This window comes from Petromyzon marinus, chromosome 21, assembly GCF_048934315.1.
Source record: "Petromyzon marinus isolate PM22_M1 ecotype Great Lakes invasive population chromosome 21, UKy_Petmar_22M1.pri1.0, whole genome shotgun sequence".
Classification (NCBI taxonomy): Eukaryota; Metazoa; Chordata; class Hyperoartia; order Petromyzontiformes; family Petromyzontidae; genus Petromyzon; species Petromyzon marinus.
This window is the reverse complement of record NC_133687.1, coordinates 13,249,709-13,277,225: the sequence shown is the minus strand read 5'-3', so window position 1 is coordinate 13,277,225 and position 27,517 is coordinate 13,249,709. Positions and strand designations below refer to the sequence as shown.

Genomic DNA, 27,517 nt, shown 5'->3' with positions numbered 1-27,517 from the left:
ACGCAACACACGCGCTCGTCCTCAGGTGAAAATGGCGTAAACCACACAGCGTGGGAACACACAGAGGGACATCACACACAGAGCACACACACACACACACAGACTTTACCGAAAGAACCAATGAGTATAGTAATCCCTGCGGTCATGAAAGCTTCAATCCTAGATTATATACACGTACAATCAGAATCTTTGCTTGATGATGAGCTACGAATACTTTTTCCCCCACAGATGTCCAGCAATTAAGCAAGCACAGCCAGAACGAATGCGCTGGTACAAACTAAACTCGATAATGAAAGAGAAAACGAGACAGGCACGGCAACGAAGAGGGTACGATGCAGGAGGCGGGGGGGTGGGGGACAGCACAGAGGAGACGGGGAAAGTAAGCCAGACGTCACGAACCGGGCGGGGAGCAAACGCGTCGGACGATGCAAACGAGACAATACGACACGGAAATTATCATTCCGCACGCGTAGCAAACAACTGGCTTAGAGTTTGTGGAAATTAAAAGTGAGCGCGAATCAAAATACAACGCATTACACAGAGATGAAGAAGAAAATTACTGGTGGCGCGGAGAGCAGGCGCAGATGAAAGGCATCGCCTTGACTCTTAAGGAAAATTGAGTGGGCTTGAGCAGGACACGTCACGGCAAGCGGTGATGGTGATGGACGAGATTGGTTACAGAGTGGCAGCCAAAGGAGTGAACGTGATCAAAAGGACTCCCCCTCCCTCCTTCCGTCCCTCACCAGCTCTCCACTGCTCTCCAGTTTGGGATGCACGGAGCCCTTGAGGGTGAGTCCACTGCCAAGTCCAACAGACCTGCATACATCCCAGCATGCAGTTCAGCATCTCAGTATACAGCTCAGCAAGGACTAAAGTAACTTACTTTTTCTGCAACTACGAGTGTGCACGTGGGTGAGAAGAGTCCTTGTTGGTCTACGTGTGTGTGCATGCACATGTATGCGTTTGCAAGTGTGTGTGCATATGCAGACAATGTTGGGGCAAGTGTATCTTTCTGCATGCTTACGTGTCTGTATGTTTGTATGTCTGTGTATGGGGAGCGATAGTGTAGCGGTTAATGCGCTGTACTACGAACCCAGCAAACACCAGTGACGATTATATAAATCGGTCCTGGGCTTCCCCTAGGTCGACTCAGCCTTAAAATGAGTACCTGGCGTGATGTGTAAACATTGCCAGAAAAAAAGACAAAGGCGGCCAGGCGGTGCTGGCCACCAACCCCCTCGTGTGCCCGGCCATTCTTCGCAGGTGCTCGCTAACAGCACTTGCCCCACAAGCCTGTCAAAGCTATGCAGGGGATCTTTGTGTGTCGGCGTATACGTAAATGTTTGTGCATGAGAGTTCACCTCCGTGCCCTCTTGCCGACTTCTCCCATGATCGTTCCGAAATTACCGATTGGGTTCTTCAGCGCTTTCTGCAGCACCTGCAGATGCTTGCCCGCACCCTACACGCAGGAACACGCGCACAGAGATACACACACACAGCAGAGGTATGCACACGCATACAGACACATACATTATTATCTTATATACATACACAAACACACACGGAGACAAAGGCACACACAGACACACTTGCACAAACACATATACATGCACACACCGCCACACACGTGCCGCCAGAAACCCGGACACACTCGCTTGCACACACACACAATGTACACACACAGATCACACACACACAATGTACAACAAAGATCCCCCATATAGCCTTAACAGACTGTAGGGGCAAGTGCTGTTAGCGAGCACCTATGAAGGCCGAAACGGTACACGAGGGGGTGGGTGGCCAGCACCACGCCCGACCGCCTTTGTCTCCCTAGTGGCAATGTTTACACACTGCACCAGGTACTCATTTGAGGCTGAGTCGACCTAGGGGAGGCCCGGGACCGGTTCAGATAATCGTCACTGGTGTTGGCCGTGAGCGGGAATCGAACCCAGGTCGCCAGGTTCATAGCGCAGCGCGCTAACCGCTACACTATCGCTCCCCACACCAACATACACACACACACACACAGGTGCACACACGCAAATTCCTCGCAACAGAATTAGCTACACGAGAGCCATTTCACATGCATTGCCTCGTACGCCGAGTGGGCGAGGGGTTGGGTGAGGGGTTGGGTGAGGGGTTGGGTGAGGGGTTGGGCGAGGGGTTGGGTGAGGGGTTGGGCGAGGGGTTGGGCGAGGAGGCGAGGAGTTATTGGGCGAGCGATCGAATAAATGAACGGGCAGCTGAGCGAGCGAGTGAGCGAGGGGGTTGAGCGAGCAGGCGAGTGAGTGAGTGAATGAGCGAGCGAGCGAGCGAGGGGGTTGAGCGAGCAGGCGAGCGAGTGAGTGAATGAGCGAGCGAGCGCTGCTCACCTGGATACCAGTGAGCGCGACAAACAGGCGCAGGATGTCGTTGGTCCCCTCGAAGATGCGGAAGATGCGGAGGTCGCGCATCACGCGCTCCACCCCGCAGTCCTGGGGGGAGGGGGGCGTGGCGAGGAAACAGGAATGAGACGGGACGATCCACGCTCGCGCACTGGCTGCGCAAAGCTCTGCAAATGCTCTGCACCATGCGCCCGTCCTCGGGAGCCGTGGCTCGGCAGTACAAATGGCGAGTGCGGCTCCTCCAGGCAAAGCGCATTTGAATTTTTGCAAATAGTCCCCTCTTTGCTCTGATTGTGTCTCGAGGATTTGGCCAACACTTTGATGAATGCATTCGGTTCGCAATCGGCGAGTCCTGAAGTAACAACACAACTTTACACTAAAGGTGCACTCCCATTTGATCACATTTGCAAGCGTACTCGCCGCCCCCACGCTACCGACGGGGACGTGTGGCCAGGGCCTTACGAACGTACAAACGTGCAGGGATTCGATTCTGATGGACGATTCTTTTTGTGATTTAGTTTGTTCTCCTTGCCCGCATCCTTCGATTAGCAGGGCTGGCTACGCAAGAAGTTCAACATACACACACACGCACGCACACAGAGACGAGTCGCTGCAACGCAGTTCGCCGGCCACCAGTGAAGACCGCCACAAAGAAACATCCGCCAGCCTCACGAGAAGTGGTCACGGAGCCACGGCCGGTTACCCAATCGCTTCCCGACGACGATAACGATGGGAATGGCGATGGTCAAGTCGGGTTTAGTTTTGTTTAACCAGGCGAGAACTCGGGAGACCAGGACATATAGAGTTCTCTTTTTGCCAGGAGTGGCTTTGGGTTCACCGAATTGACCAACGGCTAATCCAGGTGAGAGAAAAGAGCAGCAAAGGAAACCAACGGAAATCGGAGCAAGAATAACGGCGTAACGACCGTAACGATGGCCTCACCTTCATGAAGCCCATGCCGCCCAGGATCTGGATACACTCGTCCGTGACTTTCCACGCCGCTTCCTGTGACGCGCATCGCACACGCAGCGCGGCAACGTGGTCACAGCGTGGCAACAACAACACACGGGCAACCTGGCACTCTGCAACACTTGATCAGCGTGCGTCACGTGTCCAAGTTGCCCCAAATTTGAAAACATTACTCACAAATTTCGTTAAATAGGGAATCGCACAGCAATTATCGCCCCCTACAGCATACAGTTTTTGCGCGTTTTCAGACGCACTTCTGCGGCCGTCTGGAAAACTCTTCCTTCTGATATTAGGAAGCCACTGGAGCGATGCACTTTTAAATCACCTAGATTGAAAACGAATTTCCCGAGAACCGATTTTTACGTTAAATTTGTTGCCCTTCCCCCGCACCTCCGATTAGCACGCTTGGCTGCTACATACGGTGCGAAAGAAGTTCGACATACATACATGCAACCTTGGCAGGAGCCTCCTTCCAAAGGGAGGAGACTCGGTGAGGCTTTCCTGGATCAACGAATGACATCGCCTCTCCGTACGTTTCGCCACGAGAGAGACGTTGTTTATTACCAAACAGATTCCCCGATGCTTCTGCCAGGTGATCTCGTGTGGCCATGTTCGCGATGGATACATGATTAAAATCGGCCTGCAATCCCCGCTCTCTCTCCTTCGTTGCCAGGTCCAAATCAACGCAACTGTCACGCGGCTCTCTCGGCTCTGCGACTCGCAGACGGCGGCGAGGCGGCGGTCGTTGTGCCGTTGGTCCCCCGCCCCCGCCACCGCGCGTTAAAACGTCGTCGTTGTTGTTGCTGTTACTCGCTCTCCAGGTCGGGACGCGCCATCTCAAAACATCCTCGCGTGCGTTTTGGCAAGGGGAATTTCTTTCGCTGAAAGTTGCTGCAGACTTGCTCACCCCTCGCTGGCTCTCGTCTTACAAACGGACAGGATTGTTTTCGATAAATCGATAGCAGCACCACAACGACGACGACGACTTTTAATTCTTACCGACGCGAAAACTTTGCTGATGGCGGCTTCTATCTGGAACTCGGTCGCCCCCGAATCCATGTTGGCGCTGATCATGTACGCCATGGCCTGCGCAACACATGCAGCACAGCGCTTAGCACACAGCGAAATACACACAGTGCGTAACACGAAACATGTGGCATTATACATGAGACCGAAGCGGTACCCACACACACACACACACACCCCAAAAACAAGACAAAGATCCCCCCCGTATAGACTGTAACAGACTGTTGGGGCAAGTGCTGTTAGCGAGCAGCTACGAAGGCTGGCACGAGACGAGGGAGTGGGTGGCCAGCACTACGACCGGCCGCCTTTGTCTCCCTCGTAGCGATGTTTAAGCATCGTACCAGGTACTAAGTTTGAGGCCGAGTCGGCCTAGGGGAGGCTCAAGACCAAAACAGAAAATCGTCACTGGTGTTGGCCATGAGCGGGAATCGAACCCGGGTCGCCAGGTTTGTAGTGCAGCGCGCTAACCGCCACACAACCTCTCCCCAACACACAACCCGTCACACACAGACACACAGACACACACAGGCACACACACAGACACACACAGACACACCGTGTCTCACGCAGATATATCCCGTCTCTCACACACCCTGTTGCAGCACACAGACACACCGCATCATAGACAAACGCACGCACGTACGCACGCACGCTCCCCATCGCCTGAACACGCACGCTCCGTGGCCCCACCTCGGTGGTGTACTGCAGCATGATCATGCGCGCAATCTTCTCCTGGATCGTGCCGTACGTGTGGATCTTGCTCCCGAACTGGGTCCGGTTTGCGGCGTGCTCAATCTGAGGGCAGGGAGGACAACGGAAGGGCGAGCGTGGGTGAGTAGGGTCAACCTGACAGCAGAGAGGGGGGCAAGTCGGGGTGAGGAGAGTTGAAGCGGTAAGACCGAGCGATAGAGGTGAGGTGGCATCGGCGAGGAGAGGCGATACGACATCGGCAGATTCAAATCTGTTACTGTTGTGACCTTCGAATCCGTCGCGCCCTTCATCGTCACCACCACCACCACCATGGTCGTTATTGTCGTCACCGTCACCACCGTCATCGTCATTACCATCACGTGGGCGAGCGCGACTCACCGCCTTGCTAATCGATGCTTTCATGGTGCCGTTGAGCGCGGCCGCCATTCCGAAGCGACCATTGTTCAGGATGTTCATGGCAACTGTAATAATAAAAAAACACGCGCACGAGCGCCATTCCGTGTAAACACTCCCACCGTCGGAAAGACAGCGCTGTCTTTCCGACAGCTGTTTCTTCACCTGAGGACGGATTCTTGTGTTGCGGCCGAAACGTCGTGAGAATTTATTTTTTTATGTTTAATTTTTATTATTTCCCTTCAACGTGACTTTACCAAAAGAACCAAGAAGATGAATCCCTGCAGTCACGAAAGCTTTAAATCGAAATTTATGTTGACCTTCTTCCGCACCGTACATAGCCAACCGTGATATAATTGGAGGTGCAGGGGGAAGAACAAACTAAATGCAAAAAGCAGTTTTAAAGAAATGAGAGTCAATCTAGATGACTTAAAAGTGCATAGCTCCAGTGGTTTTCTAATATCAGAAAAGCGGAGTTCCAATTCGGCCGCAGAAGCGCACCTAAAAGCGCCGCGAGGGGGAAGGACAACAAACTAAACACGAAAAGAAGTTCTAAAGAAATTCGTTTTGAATCTAGAGCAGCTTCCTCTCGCAGCGTTGGAACGAAATTCAGCCCTCGATACAAATCTCCGTCGCCTTGCGAGTACATAAGCTGACGGAGGTGGTAGCTGCCGGAGAAAAACGCGCTCGCATATTTGCGAATATTTTTTTTTGTTGCTACGATTTGTGTCTCCCAAAGTTTTCGACGACACTTTGATTAATGTTGCCGGTTTTCTCCTGGGCGATGTCCCCAATGGCAACTTTACACGAGAGTTCCATTCAAAGCGGATCCTCCTCTTTACGGGGGGGGGGTTCATGCGAGACAAGACGGACGGGTAAAGGTACTTCATAAATAAACGGCGTACACTTTTTATATTCATATTCTTAGTTTTTTCGGTAAAGTCACGTTGAAGAGAAACAACAAAATAACAAAATATATATAAAAAACAATAAAAAAATTCTCACGACGTTTCGACCATAACTCAAACGGTCATCATCAGGTGTGTCGGTTTGCATAAATTTATTTTGAAAAGGGCATATTTATTTATATATATATATAAATAACGTTTGCGTCACGCGCAACGATTGGCTGTTTGCCAGGACTAGTCCATCTATTTTTTGAAAAGAGGAGGGGGGAGACGAAATTTGTTTTTATGTATGCTGTCTGAAAGCCACTGTAAGCGTGAACAATCAATCAAGAACTGAAATGATTTATCAAATCTTTCCAATGATTGCTAAGATAGAATCCATCTTCTCGGTTGAAATTGTCTCTGTGTTTGTATATGTGGATAGCCTCATGAACGAATCTCTCATGGAAGCCAGATGGCTTACAAAGAACCTCCGTCTTGGAAAAGTCAATGGCATGTGAGCCTACTGAATTAGAACAATGATCTGCTACGGCCGAGGTGTTGGTCCTACCGTGTTTAAGGTCTGCTTTATGTTCACGAATGCGGTCCGAGATATGGCGTTTGGTTTCTCCAATGTAACTACTACCACAGAGGCAACTTAGTTTGTAGACACCAGGGTATTGTATGTCCGGAATCACATCTTTTACAGACGGAACCAGATCACGGATTTTATGTAATGTGTTGAAACGGACCTGGATCTTGTGTTTATTCAAGATTTTGGAGATCTTTTTTGTGATCCCAGCAATGTAGGGTAAAGTGATGGTTTTGAAAGGCTCCTCAAGAGGGTTCTTCTTCATGGTTTGAGTGATAGCTTTGCGGATTGTATAGTCGGAGTAACCATTAGCCCTAAGAGCTTGGTGTACGTGCTTGAGTTCACTGCTTATGTGTTCCTGGTCGGATATGCATTGGGCTCTATGATACAGAGTCTTGATGAGAGAATTCTTCTGTGATGGATGGTGGTGGGAATCCGGTTTCAGATAAGCATCCGTATGGGTAGCTTTCCTGTAGACAGAGTGGCTCATTGAACCATCAGGTCTCTTTTTACACTTTGTTTGAAGTTCCATTCGTTCAACCAAATGAGGACTTAGAGAGACCAGGATTGCTGTCATTCGCAAGAGTGAGCTGGAACTTTAAAGTTTGCCGGCGGGGGGGGGGGGGGGGGGGGGGGCGATGGTCGCCATGTATAGTCCCAATTGGAAAACGAGATGGAAAGCATTCCAAAGCAATGGGCGAGAGGGGGGGGTCCTGGGAGATAGACAGGAGGGGTCATGTATTATATACGTATGTTGAACTTCTTTCGCACCGTACTAATCTACGGTCCAGAGTTTATGTTGCTCGGCCACAATCGCAGCACTGTGGCTTCACTTTCCCCAATTCATGAAGGAGATGCGGTGCGTCGTCGCCACGTCGACGTGCAGGTGCCAACGGTGCCAATCGGAGGTGCGGGGCAGGGTGGGGGGGGACACCAAACTAAACACACAAAGCAGTTCTAGGGGTGATGTGCACGTGTGCTGTGCGCCCATTCAGCACTGTCAGCAGGCGCTCGCGGGCGGTTTCGTTGACCATGCCCGTGGGTTATGTTGAACTTCTTTCGCACCATACGTAGACAACCGCGCGAATCGGGAGTGTTGCGGCGGGGCGGGGCGGGGCGGGGCGGGGGGGAAGGACAACAAAGGAAACTAAACACGCAAGGCAGCTGTAAAGAAACGAGTTTTTTTCACTCGAGGAGGTTGACCTTTGAAGCCGCCGCCCAGCTCTCCCAGGAGGTTCTCGGCCGGCACGCGCACGTCCTCGAAGTAAACCTCGGCCGTGTTCGACGCCTTGATGCCCATCTTCTTCTCAGGGGCGCCGCTGATGAGTGGGGGGGGGGGGGCACAGGGGGGTTAGACTCGAGTTTGGAAGCAACGCCACCACCTCCCCCAGCCGCCCCCCCTCCTAACGTGGTCAAAACAATCGGCGAGGCCTCGCTGCGTTCACAACAACAGCTTGCGGCCACGAGGATGACAACTGTCGTCACGGAACTCTTCCCGTCAAGCGACTCGTGAGTCTCTCATCTTCATCAGTCCCTCGCCTCTCACCTCGCTGTCGGTCTCACCTCGTTACCAACCCGCCCCCCCCCGCCACCCCTCCCCGTCACCATCTCCCCCTCACTTCGTCGCCGCTTTCCCCCCCATACTCACTTGGTCACGCCGCCAAAGCTCCTCTCGACGATGAAGGCCGTGATCTTGTCCTTGGTCTCCCCCGTCGCATCGTTCCGCACGGGCGTCTTAGCGAACACCGTAAAGATCTCCGCGATTCCACCGTTGCTGCGGCCAATCACAAGACAGCATCGTCGTCACGTGACCCCCTAACCTCTATCGCCTGGTGTGCAGGAGGTCGTGGGTTCGATCCAGACCCTGACGCCTCTATACTTGGGAGTTTGCGTGTTTTTCCCATTTTTGCGTGGATTTTTTTTTCTCCGGGTCCTCCGGTTTTTCCCTCCACATTTAGAATCAACGTCACGCGTTCAGAGTAATTGGCTGCTGTAAATTTCCACATGATGAGCCACTTTGTTGAGCTATCATTTGTGTCCAGGTGGCTTCTGAAAAATAACTATATATATAAAATGGTCCCTGACTTTACGATGCCATCGATTAACGATATTTTGATTAACGATCCACCTCCCATAGGGTCCCATTGTTTCTATTGACGATACATTTTCGATTAACGATGTGTTTACGATATCAAGCGGCTGCCAATTTCGGCAAATCGGAGCGCTCAAAAGTGGACGTGGCAGACCTCAGCCAATCAGCGACGCCCTTTTATGAGCATTTTGAGAGCAATAGGAATAGAACTGGATCGCCTAAGGTAACATTTCTTATTTTATACTCCCTTTTTATGCTGTATTTATATATTTTTTATCCATGTTTCTATTAATATTAATGTTTTAATATGTTCCTAGAACGTTTATTTATTAACATACTATGTTGTTAGGGTGAATAAGGTCGACTTCTGACCGTCTCAGAACAAATTAAGCACTTTATAAACACGTATTTCCTCTATTAAATTTACGATTAATTCAAGTAATGATGGTTGACGTGGAAGCAATGACCGCCATTAACCGAGGGACCACTGTACAGCTCACTGGGCCTTACCTGGTAAAGTAAAATTGTTTAGTTTTAGTTCAGTGTGACTGGGGCGGGGGGGAGGCTGTGGCCTCACCTGATCCAGATCTTGCTGCCGTTGAGCGTGTAGTACTTCCCGCACGCGCTGCGCACTGCACGTGTCTTGATGGAGGCTGCGTCCGAGCCGCTGGCCGGCTCCGTGAGGCAGTACGCGGCGATGAGCTCTCCTGCTCACCGCCGCCACCACCGCCATATCGCCATTAACATCACGAGCAACATCACCTTCGGCATCACCACATCATCGTCATCATCAATAGCGCCACCATTAACCACCGCTTGCCGCAAATGAACCACAATACCTTTCCGATCTCATCACGGACCATAAACCGTCACGTCATCCTCTCAGCAGCGGCTTTTGGCTGGCCATCGAACAAAAATGGGTCACTGCTTCGCACGCTTTCAGATGCGCTTCTGCAGCCGTCTGGACCGCTCTTACTTGCAATATTAGGAAGCCACTGGAGCTATGCACTTTTAAATAATCCAGATTGCAAGCTCATTTCTTTCAAACTGCTTTTTGCATTTAGTTTGTTGTCTTTCCCCCACACCTCCGAATAGCACGGTTGGTTACGTACGGTGCGAAAGAAGTTCAACAAAACATACAAACAACATCCCGAACATCAACATCACTGTTGACACCTCCACCATCACGAGTGGGCAGTCGGGAGATGGGAGAGCGGTGGTGCAGCCGTGAGCACGCTGCGCTACGAACCTGACCAGCCGAGTTCGATTCCTGCTCACGACCAATACACAGTGGCGATTATCTGAACAGGCCCCGAGCCTCCCCTAGGTCGACTAAGCCTAAAATGAGTACCTGCTGCGATTTATAAACATCGCCAAGAGGGAGACAAAGGTTGCCGGGCGTGGTGCTGGACACCCACCTCCTTTGTGTGCCGTGCGGGTCTTGATGAGTGCTCAATAACAGCACTTGCTCCAAATGTCTATGAAGGCTACATGGGGGACCTTTGTCTTTGGTATGTGTATATGTGTTGAACTTCTTTCGCACAATACGTAGACAACCGTGATAATCAGGTACAATTAGCACGGTTTTACATAAAACTAAACTATTTTTTATTTTACCAGGTAAGGCCCAGCGAGCTACATATACATTTGGAGGGAAAAACCGGAGGACCCGGAGAAAAGAAATCCACGCAACTACGGGAACAGCGAGAGAGACACGCATCCTACAAATATACAGCAGACGTCAGGGTCGGAATCGAACCTCCTCCTCCTGTATGCGAGGCGAGGGAGTTAACATCTCCTAGCCACTGTGGTAAGAGCCCACACCTTACCCGAGGCGAGCTTGGGGAGGTATTTCTTCTTCTGCTCAGGGTTGCCGAAGAGCAGAATGCCCTTGAAGCCGATGGACTGGTGAGCGCCGAGCGTGATGCCCACGCCGAGGTCGTGCTGACCCACGATGTCCACCAGCCGCGCGTACTGCGCATAAGACAAAGAGGTTGCCCCGTGCAGCCTTTAGCAGACCATAGGGAGTGGGGCAAGTGCTGTTTTTACCGAGCACCGACGTAGGCCGGAAAAACACGGCGCACGAGTCGGGCTGTATGGCAGGTGTTCCACACCCGAGCCGCCTTTGTATCTCCACACACAGATAGGTGAACGTCAACGTAACAAAGCTGAAAGGCAAAGATATCCCCATATAGCCCGATCAGACTTTTCGGGCAAGTTCTGTTGGCGAGCGGCACCTATGAAGGCCGGCACGGCACACGAGGGAGTGGGTGGCCAATGCCCGGCCACCTTTGTCTCCCCAGTGGCGATGTTTACTACACACCGCACCAGGTACTCATTTGAGGCCGAGTCTATCTAGGGGAGACCCCATGACCGGTTCAGATAATCGTCACTGGCGTTGACCGTGAGTGGGAATCGAACTCGGGTCGCCAGTTTCATCGTGCAGCGCGCTAACCGTGACACTCCTGCTCCCCACAACATAACATACATCACGAGCACGCACTCACAAATGCACAGGTAAACGTGCAAGGGTGCACACGCAACTTGTGTTGTTTTGGTGTTGCGTGTTTATATCTGTGTTACGGCGTAAGCGTTTGCGCGTGCGCACACGCGCGAGTGTTTGTGTAATCCTCACCTGCGTGTTTGTCAGGCCCAGGCCCCCGAGCTCTGTGGGCACCTGAAGCCCGAAGGCCCCCATCTCCTTGAGCCCCTGCATCGTCACATCCTCCACTTTCTCCAGGGTGTCATTAGCGGCTGGGTTGTTAACCTCCTGCGCCCGTTAACACACGGTCATCAGTTAGCGGCGCAGTCTGTCATCTGCTGTGCTCATTACCACGAGGTGTCGTTAACCTGCTGCTCTCGTTGACAAGGGGCCACTGCTGCAGTTAGCAGTGGCGGATGGCTCCGCTGCTGCACTCATGAATGTCGCCACGGTGGCTAGGAGATGTTAACTACCTCGCCTGGTATACAGGAGGTCGTGGGTTCGATCCCGACCCTGACGCCTGCTGCTGCTGTATATTGGGAGTTCAAGTGTTATCCCCGTAGTTGCGTGGATTTTACTCCGGGTCCTCCGGTTTTTCCCTCCACATTTAGAATCAACGTGCGTTTGGAGTATTTGGCTGCTATAAATCTCCACGTAAGCCACTTCGTTGAGCGAACATTCATGACCAGGTCACTTCTTACCTCGTAAAATAAGGAAAATGGTTCATAGTTTAGTTTAGACTCCTCTGAGAGTCGTTTCTCTGGTCGGAGTTGGTGCATCTCTCTTTCAGGGCCGACTCCACTCACCTCAAAAAACTTGGAGACTGGATCGACCAGCTCCTGCAGGAACTGGCTCTGCTCCTCGTTCAGAGCTGCCAAATGAACACGGACACGTGTCGTTAACGTCGTCGCCATTCATCATCGTCGCGCACGCTGCCTTCACGAGACGGATGACAGCGGCGATCAGGCCAAGGATGATTAGACTAAGGACAGTGATTTCGTAACATTTAGTATCTGCGTCATTCTTAACAGCACAAGAATATCGTGAAGGAAGGTGCTGCTCTGTTTCAAAGACAGTCTACAGTCGTTTCACAGTACGGGGGGGGGGGGGGGGGACGTTGCTCTTGAGAGTGATCTGAATGGAGTCGTTTGCAGTGAATTTTTTTTATTTGGCAAACTTAGACCGTGACAGCCAGCACACAATGGCCTACTCGCTTTGAACGACGTCACGGGATCTTTAACATCCACTGCAAAGGAAATGTCGCCTGTTTTACGGTTAGTACACCCACACTAATAGCCACAACTATACACACGCTAACAACCACAACAACTGTGGCCTAGAAACTAAGAAGCATATAATAGGCGACGTTCTGTACAATGGCCCTTTTGCACGGTCCACGGAGGGAGGCGGAGTGGATAAGAGTTGGGGGACAGCACTTTATACACCATTCGGGCCCGATTACATTCTTTAAAAAAAAACTCTGATGAACAGGTTTTAAATAATCCACTTAAGTGATGCATTCTTAGGATAAATTATCATTTCAATCGGATTAGTATGAGCAAAATGCACTTTGTGTTACATTCCTGGGTGCGGTGCTCCAGGGGCTTGTGAACTAGTACACGTTGTTTGCCCTCTGTTATCTCTCTGTTATGTTTTTTGCCCGTTTTTGTTGTTGTTGACCAGTCTGCAATTGCATTATATCGTGTTCGGATCGGATTGTTGAAACATGGATTGTGAATTGTGACGTTGCGCCAAGGGGTTTCAATGTACTTAATGTACTCTATCGGCTGGCCTGACTGAAAGACCAGCACGGAGATTTCTTAGCGGCTGATCACAGCAAACAGGGAACGGCATCAGCAGCAACAACTACAGCAACAAAAACAGCAACCACGACTACAGCAACACTACCATTACTACAGCAGCAGCTACAACTGCGGTAACACCAGCAACCTCTACTACAGCAGCAACTATAGCAACAACTACAGTTGTACAGTAACAACGGTGTAGAGGATGCCCGAGCTCTCCTCACACACTCGCACCACAGAGACACTTAATCTCCGCACTCAACATCGCACACACCAATCACACGCGCACGGGAATACACGAGACGGGGGTCAAGGGTTAAAGGGCAACTGACGTCACACGCACACGGCGCGCTCGACAGAGACGTGGATTCGGAAGGGGGGCGGAGGTAGAGGGTTTAAAGGGCGCTGTTTCAGTGTTGGTTTGAGAAACGAGTGTGGCTGTTACAGCAGCAACAGGGACAACTACTACAGAGTTAACTACTAATGCAGCAAATCTACAACTTCGTCCATAACAGCAATTACAATTAGATAATAAATAGCAACTACCACAGCATTAAGCAGCAAAAAATATAAACTAAATGGTAATGCTGAAGGTCATCCACGACGCACTCATGGTAGCTGACCGTGGTGAAGTCACGCTACTCTGCTTACGAGACCCGCCTGCTGCGTTTGACACGGTTGATCATACCATCTTAGTGAGCCGCCGTCAGAACTGCTGATGGTATACAAGGTACTGTGCTTTCATGGATTGAGTTCTTCATTACAGGTCGGACACAAAGGGTCAGCTTTGCCGGTAACATGTTACACAGGTCATTGGTGATGTGCGGTGTACCACAGGGAAGTCTACTCGGCCCGGTGCCCTTCCTACTTTACACCGCTGAGGTCATCGGCATCGCCCATCGTCATAGTATTGGCGTGCATTCATATGCTGATGACACACAACTTTACTTCCATACGAAAGCTAATTCCACCCCTCATATTGAGTATCAACGTCATAAAGAACTGGATGACATCAAACTATATCGTACTTGAGACCCTCCATCAGCATTCTCGTGTCAACTGTGAGTCTATCCACATAGACTGCTGTGACATCCCAGCATCGGATGAGGCAACATCTCTTGGTGACCTTGTCGATAACGAAATGATATTTTACACTCACATCATGCGCCTGACTGGACGATACTTCTACCGGCACAGTCCGTCGTGCTGTCACTGTGGAGACGGCTAGGATGCTCGTCCACGGATTTATCATCAGCCACGTGGACGACTGCAACAGCATCCGCGGCTGTGCCAGCGCTGTTCACCTGCAGCCACTCCGGTTGGTGTTAAATGCTGCAGCTCGTCTGATCGTTAGAAAACAGAAATATGATCCGATGACGAGTTTTACACGTGATGAGCTTCACTGGTTACCTATTAAATATAGGATTGTGTACAAATTATGCCTACTCCTCTTCCAAGTCTTCATCCATCTGCTCCATCCTATCTCGCCGATCAGTGCGTACCAGCTTCAACGGACCTAAATCGACTCAAGGCTACGAACCGTGGCTCGCGGGAACCTGCTGTACCAGCGTGTAAACCGTGTGAAATGCGGCCAGCGCAGTCTCAGGGTCTCCGGCCTAAAGACCTGGAACACGCTACTAGCTCTTGTTCGGGATCCATCCCCAAGTCTGAGCCGGTTCTGCAACAGACTCAAAACAGTGTTTTTTCAGAGAGCCTACTTCAATGTGTGATCAATGCGCATTCGTGATGGACTGGACTGATAAGAGTGCGCAAAAACAAATGTTCTTACTTCCTGTGTTCAATTCTCATTTCAATCGGATATCAAAATAGCAAAACATCGTCGATTATATACTTTCTCTTTTTCAAGGCCACAGCGCTATTGACGAATGTGTTGAGTTGTTTTGTGCTTGCGCACCACTGCCAACGCAGTATCACTAACTTAAATGCAGTATTAACCAGGGCGGCCTGCCGGTTTTCAACCTGCAAATCTCTGCAACAGAGTGGCGAATGCGCAGTTTCTGGGGCCGCGATGATTTACATCAGAATAATTGTGAACCACAACGCGGTACAAGCCCCCATAACGACAATCAAAAAGATCAAAATAAATTATTGTGCTCACGATTCGCATGCCGAATCACGTGAGTGAGAAGCCACTATTTACGATCCGTGCAGCTTACATGCAAGTATGACCCTGAGGCTCCGATTAACACGGTTGGCTACGTACGGTACGAAGGAAAGTTCAACGTACATGCATACATACAAGGCTAACGGAGCCAACGAGACTGAGTAAACAAGACAAAACCTTCGAGACGGAATGAGATCAAACATCCGCCATGTTTTGCAAGGTAGACTGCACAAAAAGAATACTGCACCTTTTACATCAAAATTATTTTCATTTAGGGTTATAATCAAAGTGAGTTCTTGCTCAAATGTGCATAGAGGGGAGGAGAGCTTATCTCCTGTTTACAGCCCTGAACCAGTGGTGAAAATTCCACATGCGATTGACAGGGGGTGAGTTTATCTATAGAGCAACTGCTGTTTACTTCCTGACAAAGAGGTACTTATTTCATCGCCCAGCCTAGTGACAATGGGCTATGAATGGCACAAACAAAACCCATACATGTGTAGTGTCATAACGCTGGCGAAAAAGGGGATCTGCGGTGCACGGCAGTAATGACGTCAGCAGGCCACGAAAAACACGAGAGGGGGACATCTAAAGGGGAAAGGTCAAAGAGGGGGGGGGCCCATCGGGAAGCCTCGGGAACCCGCCCAGTTGATTCCAGAGAGGGGGCGTAGCCGGGGCTGAGCGAGGCCACGCTGGGGGTCTAAGAGGGGCCCCTGTGGGGGACCTCGTGGCTGCTGCTGGAAGTGGGATCCCCGTCGTGCTGCTCAAGATCGTCGTCGTCGTCACCATCTCCTCGTCGTCGTCACCGTCTTCACCACCCCGGGGCGCCGCTAGTCAAACAGCCTGCCAACTGTGCTAAGTAGTGCCGCCGACAATAGACGGTCTCAATAATAATAGTGTGTTATCCCGATGCTGCTTGCTTAGGAAGTGCCTCGAAGTCTTGCCGTCTCCGAGTTAGTCACTACACATGTGAGAAACGGAGCAAATGAAATAGAAAAAACGAGGCGAGGCTTACCGTTCGGGTAGGGCAAAACCTGATGCATAGACAGCTCCCCCTTGAAAATGGACGCAGCAAACGACTTGGAACCCTGGGTGGGGAGGGGATTAGAGGTTATTGGAGGTCAAGCGCTACTCCTAGAACTACTAATTTTATATGTCACCAGGTAAGGCCCACTGAGCTATGTAAATACTTTTCAGAAAGGACTTTGCCACAAATGATAGCTCAAAGAAGCGGCTTATCATGCAGAAATTTATAACAGCCAAATACTCTAAACGCGTGTTTTTAAATGTTAAGGGAAAAACTGGAGGGAACCAGAGAAAAATACGCGCGACCACGGGGAGAGAGAGACACGCAAACTGCAAATATACAGCAGCAGGCGTGAAGGGTTGGGAACAAATCCACGACCTCCTCTATACGAGGCGAGGTAGTAAACATGTCGCTGGCATCACAACCACCACCACCACCTGAGCAACCAGGGCGCCCGCATCAGGCTCGGTGCACTTTGAGGCCACCCAGAGTGATAAAGAATTACTGATGATCGATAAGTGCCATTAGTGAGCACGGAACGCGAGTGGTGTGACCAGCACCACGCCTGGCTGGCTTTGTCTCATCAGTACTATATTGAGCTCTGGCACAACTGTGTTAAAAACTGTATTAATGTTCTGGCACAACTATATTTTTTATTGTATATAAACTAAACTTTTTATTTTGATTTAAAGCTTTCGTGACTGCAGGGATTCATATTCTTGGTTCTTTCGGTAAAGAAGGGAAACAATAAAATAATAAAAATATAAAACAATAAAATTCTCACGACGTTTCGACTGCAACACAAGCAATCATCATCAGGTGTTGCAGTCGAAATGTCGTGATAATTTTATTGTTTTATATTTTTTATTATTTTATTGTTTCCCTTCTACGTGACTTTACCGAAAGAACCAAGAATAGAAATTTTTTATATTACCAGGTAAGGGCCCACTGAGGTATATAGATTTTTCAGAAGCAACCAGGCCACAAATGATAGGTCAACAAAGTGGCTTATCATGTGGGAAATTGAAAGCAGCCAAACACTCTAAACGTCTGTTTTTAGACAAACCTTATGCTACCAGCAAAACTGCAACTGCATCGGGTACTTTTTTAAGGCTGTGTCGATCTAGGGGAAGACGAGGGCAGGTTTGGGTAAAAGTTCCCACTGATTCTGTGCACAGTTGGGAACCGATCCCCGGTGTACAGGCTGATAGTGGAGCGTGCAATCCACAGTTCCACCACTATCCACGCAATCACATCATGACATACACCAAAGACAAAGCTCCGCCGTATAGCGGTAACAGACTGTTGGGGCAAGTCCTCTTAGCGAGCACCTATGAAGGCCAACATAGCCCACGAGTGGGTTTGGTGGCCAGCACCAAGCCCTGCCGCCTTTGTCTCCCTCGTTGCGATGTGTACAAATCACACGAGGTACTCATTTGAGGCCGAGTCGACCTAAGGGAGGCCCAAGATCGGTTCAGGTAATCCTCACTGGTGTTGGTCGTGAGCAGGAATCAAACTCGTGTGGCCGAGTTCCTAGCGCAGTATGCTAACCACTACACAACCGCACAATAATTATCTTTGTTTACATAAACTACACACAACCACACACCCCACCAATACACAATATTACACACACCTCACAATCACACACACCACACAACCACACACCCCACCAATACACAATATTACCACACACGGCACCATTATTACACACACCTCACCATTATTACACACACCTCACAATCACACATACCACACAATCACACACACCACCATTATACAATATTACCACACACGGCACCATTATTACACGCACCTCACAATCACACACACCACACAACCACACACCCCACCATGACATGCACCACACACGACACCATTATTACACACACCTCACAATCACACACCACACAACCACACACCCCACCAATACACAATATTACCACACACGGCACCATTATTACACGCACCTCACAATCACACACCACACAACCACACACCCCACCATTACACAATATTACCACACACGGCACCATTATTACACACACCTCACCATTATTACACACACCTCACAATCACACATACCACACAATCACACACACCACCATTATACAATATTACCACACACGGCACCATTATTACAGACACCTCACAATCGCACACACCACACAACCACACACCCCACCATGACATGCACCACACACACCTCACAATCGCACACAACCACACACCCCACCATGACATGCACCACACACAAACACCGACTTACAGTAACCGCAGTCGTTTCGGCAGCGGCTGCCTGAGTCGCGGTTTTGCTGGTGGCATGAGGTTTTTCTAAGACTGCCTGTGGCCCACACACAACAATAAGAAATAACAATAAACAACAACAAAACAGCAGCAGCAGCATTAACAAAGTCACAACCTGGTTCTCGAGAACATGAGTAATGACTTACGACCGAAACACACGCACGGCGATCCCCGTGTATCCATAGCAACAGTCGGAGCATGTACTGTTAGTGATCCCCTATGAAGACCATCTCCATGTATATAAAAGGCAACGTTGTGAATGTGTGTGTCTGTTCAAAATGTTTAGTGTACTTCCCGACATGCAACAAACTTGAAATTTGCCATGTGGGTACTTTCCAGACTGTATACCATGCCAAAAATATAAAAAAAACACTTGCTTTTTTTGGGGGGGGGGGCAGTGGGTGCTCAATAATGCATATTTATTTTGCACAGCAGATGAGTTGTGACGTCAAATCTGTCATGTGACCCGCGCCTGTGGAAGCGTAACGCATTGTAGTGTAGCGGTTAGTGCTACGCTGCGCTACGAACCCGGCGACCCGAGTTCGATTCCCGCTCACGGCCACCACCGGTGACGATTATTTGAACCGCTCCTGGGCCTCCCCTAGCTCGACTCAGCCTCAAACGAGTAACTGGTGTGGTGTGCGAACATCGCCACTGGGGAGACAAAGGCGGCCGCCCGTGGTGAATTCAAGTCCCAGGCGAAGCCGGGTAGTACAGCTAGTTACTACTATTATGAGCTAAGAATGTGTTTGTGTGTAACGCGCGTGACGTCACTCCACATGCCGCACACCCCCCCGTCATTAATATTCATGAGCGGGTGACGTCACTCCACATGCCGCACCCCCCCCCCCCCCCGTCATTAATATTCATGAGCGGGTGGATTTTTACACTCACGCAGAAGGTCGAGCGGAAAATATTTTTTTCGCAAATTCACTTTAATTTTGATGTTTCTTTATTGAAAGTGAATCTAATAAATAATTATACAGAGCAACAAAGTGGATTTGGTGTCTTCATTTATTTCTTCAGCACTCGAGACAAAAGTAAAGTCTAATTAATGCTTCTACATTATGGTAAAATAGACATTTCTCGGTGATTTTCCAGCTATTGTATCGAATTCAAATTTATTTCAACCCCAGCCACCAAAAGCAGAAGATAATAAAGTATCTTGAGCAGTGAATTTGAACAAATTGAAGGTCAGTTCTATACAGTGCTAGTGACATGAAGTGAGGTGTTTTATGACATAGTTTTGTGCAAGATTCACTGCTATAAAATTCACACTTTTCGTAAATTTGACGGCTTCCGTTCTGGGATGAGCCAACAAGCCAGTGTTCAAATGTTTGTCTTAACAGCTCGTTTCCATTCAAATTACATGAGTGGGCACACACAAAGCTGCCATGTAGAGATAGACAGACGGCTGCGTCAAGTGCACCTATAAAGACAGATGTGGTGTGGCAATCACCGCGAAAGCCTGGCCGCCTTTGTCTCCCCACTTCTGACATTTGCACACTCTGCCAGCTATTTATGGCAGGATGTGTCGCCCTAGAGGGTAGGACCAGGACAGATTCGGGTATTATTCGCCACTGATGTTAGCTGCGGTCAGGAATCGAACTTTCGTTGAGTTCGATCCCTACAAGTGAGTGGGTGTGTATGCGTGCAGTGACAAGTTCTCTTAACGAGCACCTGTGAAAGCTGGCACGGCACACGAGGGGTGGATGGCCAGCACCGCTCCCAGCTGCACGTCTCCTTCTTGGCGATGTTTATACATTGTACTAGGTACTCATTTGAGTACATGGGCTCATTTGAGTACTCATTTCAGGGCATAGGCCCATGGCTGGTTCAGATAATCTATCGCAAGTGTTGGAAGCCACGAGCAGGAATCAATCTCGGGTCGCCGGGTTCGTCGCACATCGCGCTAACCGCTACATCACCGCTCCTTACGTGTGCACGCAAACACTCGTGTCTGTGTGTGTGCATAGGTCGCGCACACACACACGTGTCTGTGTGTGTGCGTCAGTCGCACACACCCACACACGTGTCTGTGTGTGTGCGTAGGTCGCACACCCACAAGCACGTGTGTTCCGTCTCCACGTGTATTTATAATCCGCACTCGGCAAGGTCGCCACGTGACCCAGAGGCACAGGCTGTGGAATCTGGGACAAATGTCAAGGCGTGGAGCCAAAGGACCCCGGGTTACAGCGCCTTGGGGCGTCCACGCCAATGCCCGTTCGCATTTAAATACTTCCTAAAAATGCACACTTACTAAAAATAAATCACTACGTATTGGTGAAAATATGTTGGTGAAGCAAATACTGCACAATATTTGCACCGCAATGGGGATTTTTTTTAAAAAGTAAAACAATTTTTATTACAGTTGTTGCTGTAGTTGGTTCTTCCTTTGTTTGAAAAGAGGGATTTGTAAAAAAAACGTAAACCGGGTGGCCTTTGCGAGTAAAAAAAACACGCAGAACCAACAACAACTGATTGTGACATGTGACCACACAGTGATGGGGATGTTGCAGAGAATCGTGGTACTATTGGCGAAGTTTTAGATGGCAATGGTGATGAATATGGTGTTGATGGGTGAAGCCGTGTTTTTAATGGTTGATGGTAAGTCATGGGGTGTTTGGCCATGTTGACGAGGATGCCGATGGTAATAATTAGAATGAAAGACGACGGAGTGATGATGGTGATGCTTACGAAGACGGTGGTGATGCTGGTAATGGAGGAGGCTCGTGAAGGACGCTCCTGGGCAGTTGGAGGCAGTCGCCCTCCAACGACAAAGGAGGGCGGAGGAGCGACGCTCACAACAACGAGCGGAGCGCCCGGCAGATAAAATAGAGCAAGTTGGGTATACCTGGTGCATCTGCCAATCATCTCAGCCAACCCACGGTACCTTGGTCTGTCCCCTGACATCCTGTCAGCGAGTTTCCGAACACTTCATGTGGCCTCAAAAGGGCACCTGGCCTGGCACAGGTGCCGTGATGACGTCACCACCACTTTATGGCGGGTGCTGTTGATGTTATTGTTGGTAATGTTGACATTGTTTGATGGTATTGGTGATGTTGTTTGGTGGTATTGGTGATATTGTTTGGTGGTATTGGTGATGTTATTTGGTGGTATTGGTGACGTTGTTTGGTGGTATTGGTGATGTTGTTTGGTGGTATTGGTGATGTTATTTGATGGTATTGGTGATGTTGTTTGGTGGTATTGGTGATGTTATTTGGTGGTATTGGTGATATTGTTTGGTGGTATTGGTGATGTTGTTTGGTGGTATTGGTGATGTTATTTGATGGTATTGGTGATGTTGTTTGGTGGTATTGGTGATGTTGTTTGGTGGTATTGGTGATGTTGTTTGGTGGTATTGGTGATGTTGTTTGATGGTATTGGTGACGTTGTTTGGTGGTATTGGTGATATTGTTTGGTGGTATTGGTGATGTTATTTGGTGGTATTGGTGATGTTGTTTGATGGTATTGGTGACGTTGTTTGGTGGTATTGGTGATATTGTTTGGTGGTATTGGTGATGTTATTTGGTGGTATTGGTGACGTTGTTTGGTGGTATTGGTGATGTTATTTGATGGTATTGGTGACGTTGTTTGGTGGTATTGGTGATATTGTTTTGTGGTATTGGTGATATTGTTTGATGGCCTTGGTGATGTTGTCTATCCGAATGATGTTGCTGCTGTTGCTGCTGTTGTCGGTGATGATGTTGATGATGATGAGATCGGTGTTGACGATGTCTCACCTCCGTGACACTGCTCACTGCTCTGCTCACCCCATACTTGACCCTGGCCAGCGGCACCCTGTGCACACACAACCACCCGCGAGTCACTCACCACCCTACTTGCTGTACTACATGCTACCGTGCAGCAGAAGCAGCAGCAGGATAAACCACCGAGGCGACACAACGAACAAACAGTGACGACACACACCCGCTACAACAGGAACAGCATCAACAGTTGCAACAATAGGTCGGCAACAGAGTTGACAGCAAAATCCACGGCAACAATTGTTGAAGGTGGCTGCAACAATACAGCAACCGAACAAGACGCCTGGATTCAACATCCCACAAGCTATGCCCATTCCACTGCCGGATGAAGAACTCCCAGAAGTCGTCGCCATCTCCCGCGCTCTCGTGATGGATGCAACACAGTCCATCTCGCTCCCGCACAGAGAGCCGATTTCGTCGCTCCATCTCCGCCGCGTTCGTCCCCTCTTGGGCGCGTGCTTTTTTCTCTCCCTCCTTTGGCTGCCACTCCGTCGTTAGCCTCGACCACGTTTTCCCCATCGCTCCTCAACCCGTCCTAGCCATGGCGTGTCCCTGCCCAAACCCGACTCCCGTGCTCTTCCAAAGAGTCAATCAAAACGACAGTGGTATCCAGGAGGCTTTGCGTATCTTCTCAAAGCCGTGTCTTCCTCTTTCGAGTCTTTCAGCGTCCACTTCCCATTCCGCCACCATGGAGCCACGGTGGCTAGGAGATGTTAACTACCTCGCCTGGTATGCAGGAGTGCGTGGATTCAATTCTGACCCTGACGCCAGCTGCTGCTATATATTTGGAGTCTGGGTGTCTCTCTCTCCCCGTGGTCGCGTGGATTTTTCTCCGGGTCCTCCCGGTTTTTGCCTTCCAGATTTAAAATCAACACCACGCGTTTAGAGTATTTGGCTGCTCTAAACGTCCAAATAAGCCACTTCGTTAGGCTATCAATTGTGGCCAGGCCGTTTCTGAAAAAAAAAAGCTACACAGTGGGCCTTACTAGGTAAAAAATATAAAAGTTTATAGTTTAGTTGAGTAATTCCAGGCACGAACGAACTTCCTATCCACGCTTCTTGGCCCACTTATTTGAACCTTTTGCTCCATTCACTTGTCAGGTGGACGACCTCCTTACATCAGTCACCAATTTAATCACTACATGATGATGATGATGATTAACCCCAACACAGTCAGACTGTATTCGGTTGTCCTACGAATAGAGATCCCTTCACAATCAGACAAACACAATGTTAAGACAAGCCCTGGTCTGGCTCTACGATCCTCTTACATGAATACAATCTTAGTGGCTCTATGAACCTCTGTCGGTAACACACTCTTAGTGGCTCTATAAACCTCTGTCAGGAACACAATCTTAGTGGCTCTATGAACCTCTGCCATGAACACAATCTTAGTGGCTCTATAAACCTGTCATGAACACAATCTTAGTGGCTCTATGAACCTGTCAGGAACACAATCTTAGTGGCTCTATAAACCTCTGCCATGAACACAATCTTAGTGGCTCTATAAACCTCTGTCAGTAACACAATCTTAGTAGCTCTATAAACCTCTGCCATGAACACAATCTTAGTGACTCTATAAACCTTTGTCAGTAACACAATCTTAGTGGCTCTATAAACCTCTGTGAGTAACACAATCTTAGTGGCTCTATAAACCTCTGTCAGTAACACAATTTTAGTGGCTCTATAAACCTCTGTCAGTAACACAATCTTAGTGGCTCTATAAACCTCTGCCATGAACACAATCTCAAGACTACCCTGGTCTGGCTCTATGAGCCTCACACAACCATCAACCACTTACCCGTTCCGGACCAGAATGGAACCGCCACGCGCGACCGCCAGCATGGACATGACTCTCCAAAGGGATATTAGAGAGAGGGAGAGAGGGCACAAGTAAATGTAAAAGAAGAGACAAATACTCCCTAACTTCCTGTATACTCCAGTCGCCGAGCGATGCGAGACTGCCGTACACGCGTGATTGAGTCAGGCACCCCCGCGACATTAATAGACACCCCACGCGTTACGTCACCCCGGGGGCGGGGCGAGGCAGGGGGAAGTGACGTCACCGCGGTGGGGGCTTGAAAGGAGGGGGCAGGGTTGATGACGATGGAGAATACTGTACGGTACTGTATTGGAATCGAATCGGTTAGTCGATTTACCCGATTCGTGGATGCGATTCTTAGGTGACCTTGTACAGTGGTCGTGGTGCGAGTGTGACTCGGCCAACTGTGGTGATAATGTTTATCGCCCCTACAGAGATGATGATGATGGGCCGGGTTGACCCCCAGGTTGAATGCGCCGTTGTCTGCGGTTGGTTTTATGAATGAACGTCAATGCCCCTGGTGAGACAAAGGCGGCCTGGGAGTTCACGTGGGTGGCACGCTGGCCTCAATAGGTGCTCGCAGACAGCACTGGGTTCGCACAGTAGTGTGCTAAAATCTAGATGCATCATCGGCCGTGATGTATCCACTGCTGGGTGAAGGAATCGCCCAGGATGTCAGGTGGGCGTTAGCCGGCGACTAATGCCAACATTGCCTGCCAGGGTGAGTACGACGATGGGGAAGTGAGGAGGACCTTACCTTGTTGTGTCGGGGACGTAGCGGCCTCTCCTCACCCTGCTCTATCGGAGCCCTCCATCGCATCGGCGAGACGTCGCCCACCCATTCAAGAAGCCTCAAACACTGCCCGAGCCGTCCGGGCGATCTCCAGCTTGTGGACTTGGTGGATATGACCATGAATCAACTTTTTTTTATGTCCTCGTAGTCCACGTGCCGAGGACCCATACGGATCACCCTCGGAAGGAAACCTCGCCCTGCGCAGACCAGAAGCCTCTGTGATGGCAATTCCACACCAAGGCGACCTACAAGAAGATACGTTGACATTAGCCACAATATCACCACACGGCACCGTCACCGACACCTCATGTGGGTCATAGACACCGGAGCTGAGCGGTTTGTGGCGAGGAGAAGATGCGGGCACGCGCCCAGTGCACACGGTGCAGGAGACTGGAGCCACCCCACGGGTCGAGCTCCTGTGGAATACGATGCTCAAATTGAGCCTCAATTTCCCCCCAACATCTCTGGGCACTACACGAGCGAAAGCTGGCCACTTACAGGTCGAGGAATGCGGCCGAGACGTCGGCATCTCCAATGCCTGGAGTGTGGCTGGAGCTAAGGGGAGACATGCCGGACCATCTGGAGCCGTGGGTGATAGAGAGGGTGGGAGGGGAGGCCTTGGGCTACAGGACTGTGGATGGGGATTTAATAATGACGCCTCTCATCGACCCTGACCCAACTCCAAGCCAAACCCGAATTGTATTCTTTAGACCAAAACAAACACCCCCGCCAGCAGTAAATATCGTATGCAGTTTCATTCTTGTTGAGACAAATCACCAAAGTAATTATATTTCATGGTGTAGTATTAAAAATAAACTCCTTTCTGATCACGAATCAAATGTCAAAAACAAGACAAAACCAAAGTTTTGTCCGATCAGCGAGAAAATATAGTGAGCAGTGACAACCAGGCTTCACTGAACTACACAAGATATGAAACCAGCGGTCCGTGGCATAGATGTCAAGTGCGCAGGCGGTGCCACCGGGGTACGAACGGGGGGTGGGGTGGGGAAGGGATGGACAGCACCACCCCCACAGTCTCTCACCCATTTAATTATCTGCACTAAGGGCCCATGCCAACCGCGCGGCGATGCTGCCAGTGATGCAGATATGACAGGAATAGAGAGCACAGAATGAGACGGTATCAATGGGCGTACAGAGAGTGCAGACGAAGAGCTTGACGAAAACAACGGAGGTAAACAGACACACGCACACCAGACGGAGAACAGGACAGGACAGCAGACGCAACTTGGAGTCTGAGCCGGTGACCCGGAAAATATTAATGCAACCGGCACACTTGATTCAGTATACTTCTCGTTATGGCTGTGGTTGCTATTCACGTGCCGCCCACTTTAGACTTGGATACATATATATTTTAAATACAAATAATTTGAAATATTCTGCGAAAGATGAAGCCCTGCATGCCAAAGTTAACGCAGATCGAGCAAGGGCAATGTATGAAACTGATAGTAACTGCACAACACGATGCAGACAAATACCAAGACAGTCGGGAGTAAATTGAACTCGACGATGGAAACGGGCAGATCAAAACCCTCACGGCGACAACGACAAAAAACAAATCAGAACGGATGTGGTGCAAGCGAGATGGCCAGAACACACACAGCTGTCAAACCCGTACGGTTTAACGCCGTATTCTGTGTACAGGGAAATTTAGTTTTCAGGTCCATACGGCGAACAGCCGTTTCAATACGGGCCAAAAATGTGTCTGTGTTTCTCCCTTGTGATGAAACTTTGTAGGGTGAACGTTGAGATTTATTACGGCACGGGGTGGCCAATAAGGTCTGAATTTGTATGTAATAAAGTAGGCGCTGATAAGGGGTTGACAGGTATGAATACACAAAGGGTAGGACAGAGAACACAGAAGCCTTCTGGCTAGTGCAAATGGGTATAAATATGTATGTACAACTTATTTCGCACTAATCGGAGGTGCGGGGAAGAACAAACTAAACACATAAAATTCGAACGTCCTTTTTTAAAGTGCCTTTAATTATAGGTGCTTTAAAAGCACAACCACACAAACAGCTTACCTCTGACCCCTTTAACTTTGGTGGTCTTAAAATTGATCCGAGGATGGAAAGTCGAGCTTGCCATTGGCTGTGCCCGCAGGGGCCTCAGTGGTAGGGCAGGGAGCCTCGTCTCAGGCGGGGTCACTGGGGAACGGGGCCACGTGGGCACACGTGGTGGCGTCGCTTTATGGAGGGATGGATGTACTGGACTGGCCGCGGTAATGTGGATTTTTTTCAAAGTTGGTTAATGAAGCGTCACTTGAAGATGCACTTTTAAGGAGAAAAGGTGGGGGATTGAAATACAACAGCAG

The 27,517-nt window shown here is 49.7% G+C and overlaps 1 protein-coding gene across 1 annotated transcript in view; it reads right to left on the bottom strand.

Moving 5' to 3' along the window:
• ACADVL (acyl-CoA dehydrogenase very long chain) overlaps nt 1-24,592 on the bottom strand; it is a 30,157-nt gene extending 5,565 nt beyond the window's left edge. Inside the window, exons 1-17 of the mRNA XM_032958313.2 lie at nt 24,369-24,592; nt 22,544-22,601; nt 18,763-18,837; nt 16,482-16,554; nt 12,343-12,407; nt 11,690-11,824; nt 10,884-11,028; nt 9,632-9,761; nt 8,611-8,736; nt 8,166-8,281; nt 5,469-5,551; nt 5,070-5,174; nt 4,353-4,439; nt 3,327-3,389; nt 2,373-2,474; nt 1,362-1,459; nt 744-816 (exon numbers count right to left, since the gene is read on the bottom strand). Of these exons, the coding sequence (XP_032814204.1) occupies nt 744-816; nt 1,362-1,459; nt 2,373-2,474; nt 3,327-3,389; nt 4,353-4,439; nt 5,070-5,174; nt 5,469-5,551; nt 8,166-8,281; nt 8,611-8,736; nt 9,632-9,761; nt 10,884-11,028; nt 11,690-11,824; nt 12,343-12,407; nt 16,482-16,554; nt 18,763-18,837; nt 22,544-22,601; nt 24,369-24,418 (1,584 nt within the window). The 5' untranslated portion in view covers nt 24,419-24,592. The remainder of the gene's footprint in view (nt 1-743; nt 817-1,361; nt 1,460-2,372; nt 2,475-3,326; nt 3,390-4,352; nt 4,440-5,069; nt 5,175-5,468; nt 5,552-8,165; nt 8,282-8,610; nt 8,737-9,631; nt 9,762-10,883; nt 11,029-11,689; nt 11,825-12,342; nt 12,408-16,481; nt 16,555-18,762; nt 18,838-22,543; nt 22,602-24,368) is intronic.
• Nucleotides 24,593-27,517: the final 2,925 nt, after the last annotated feature.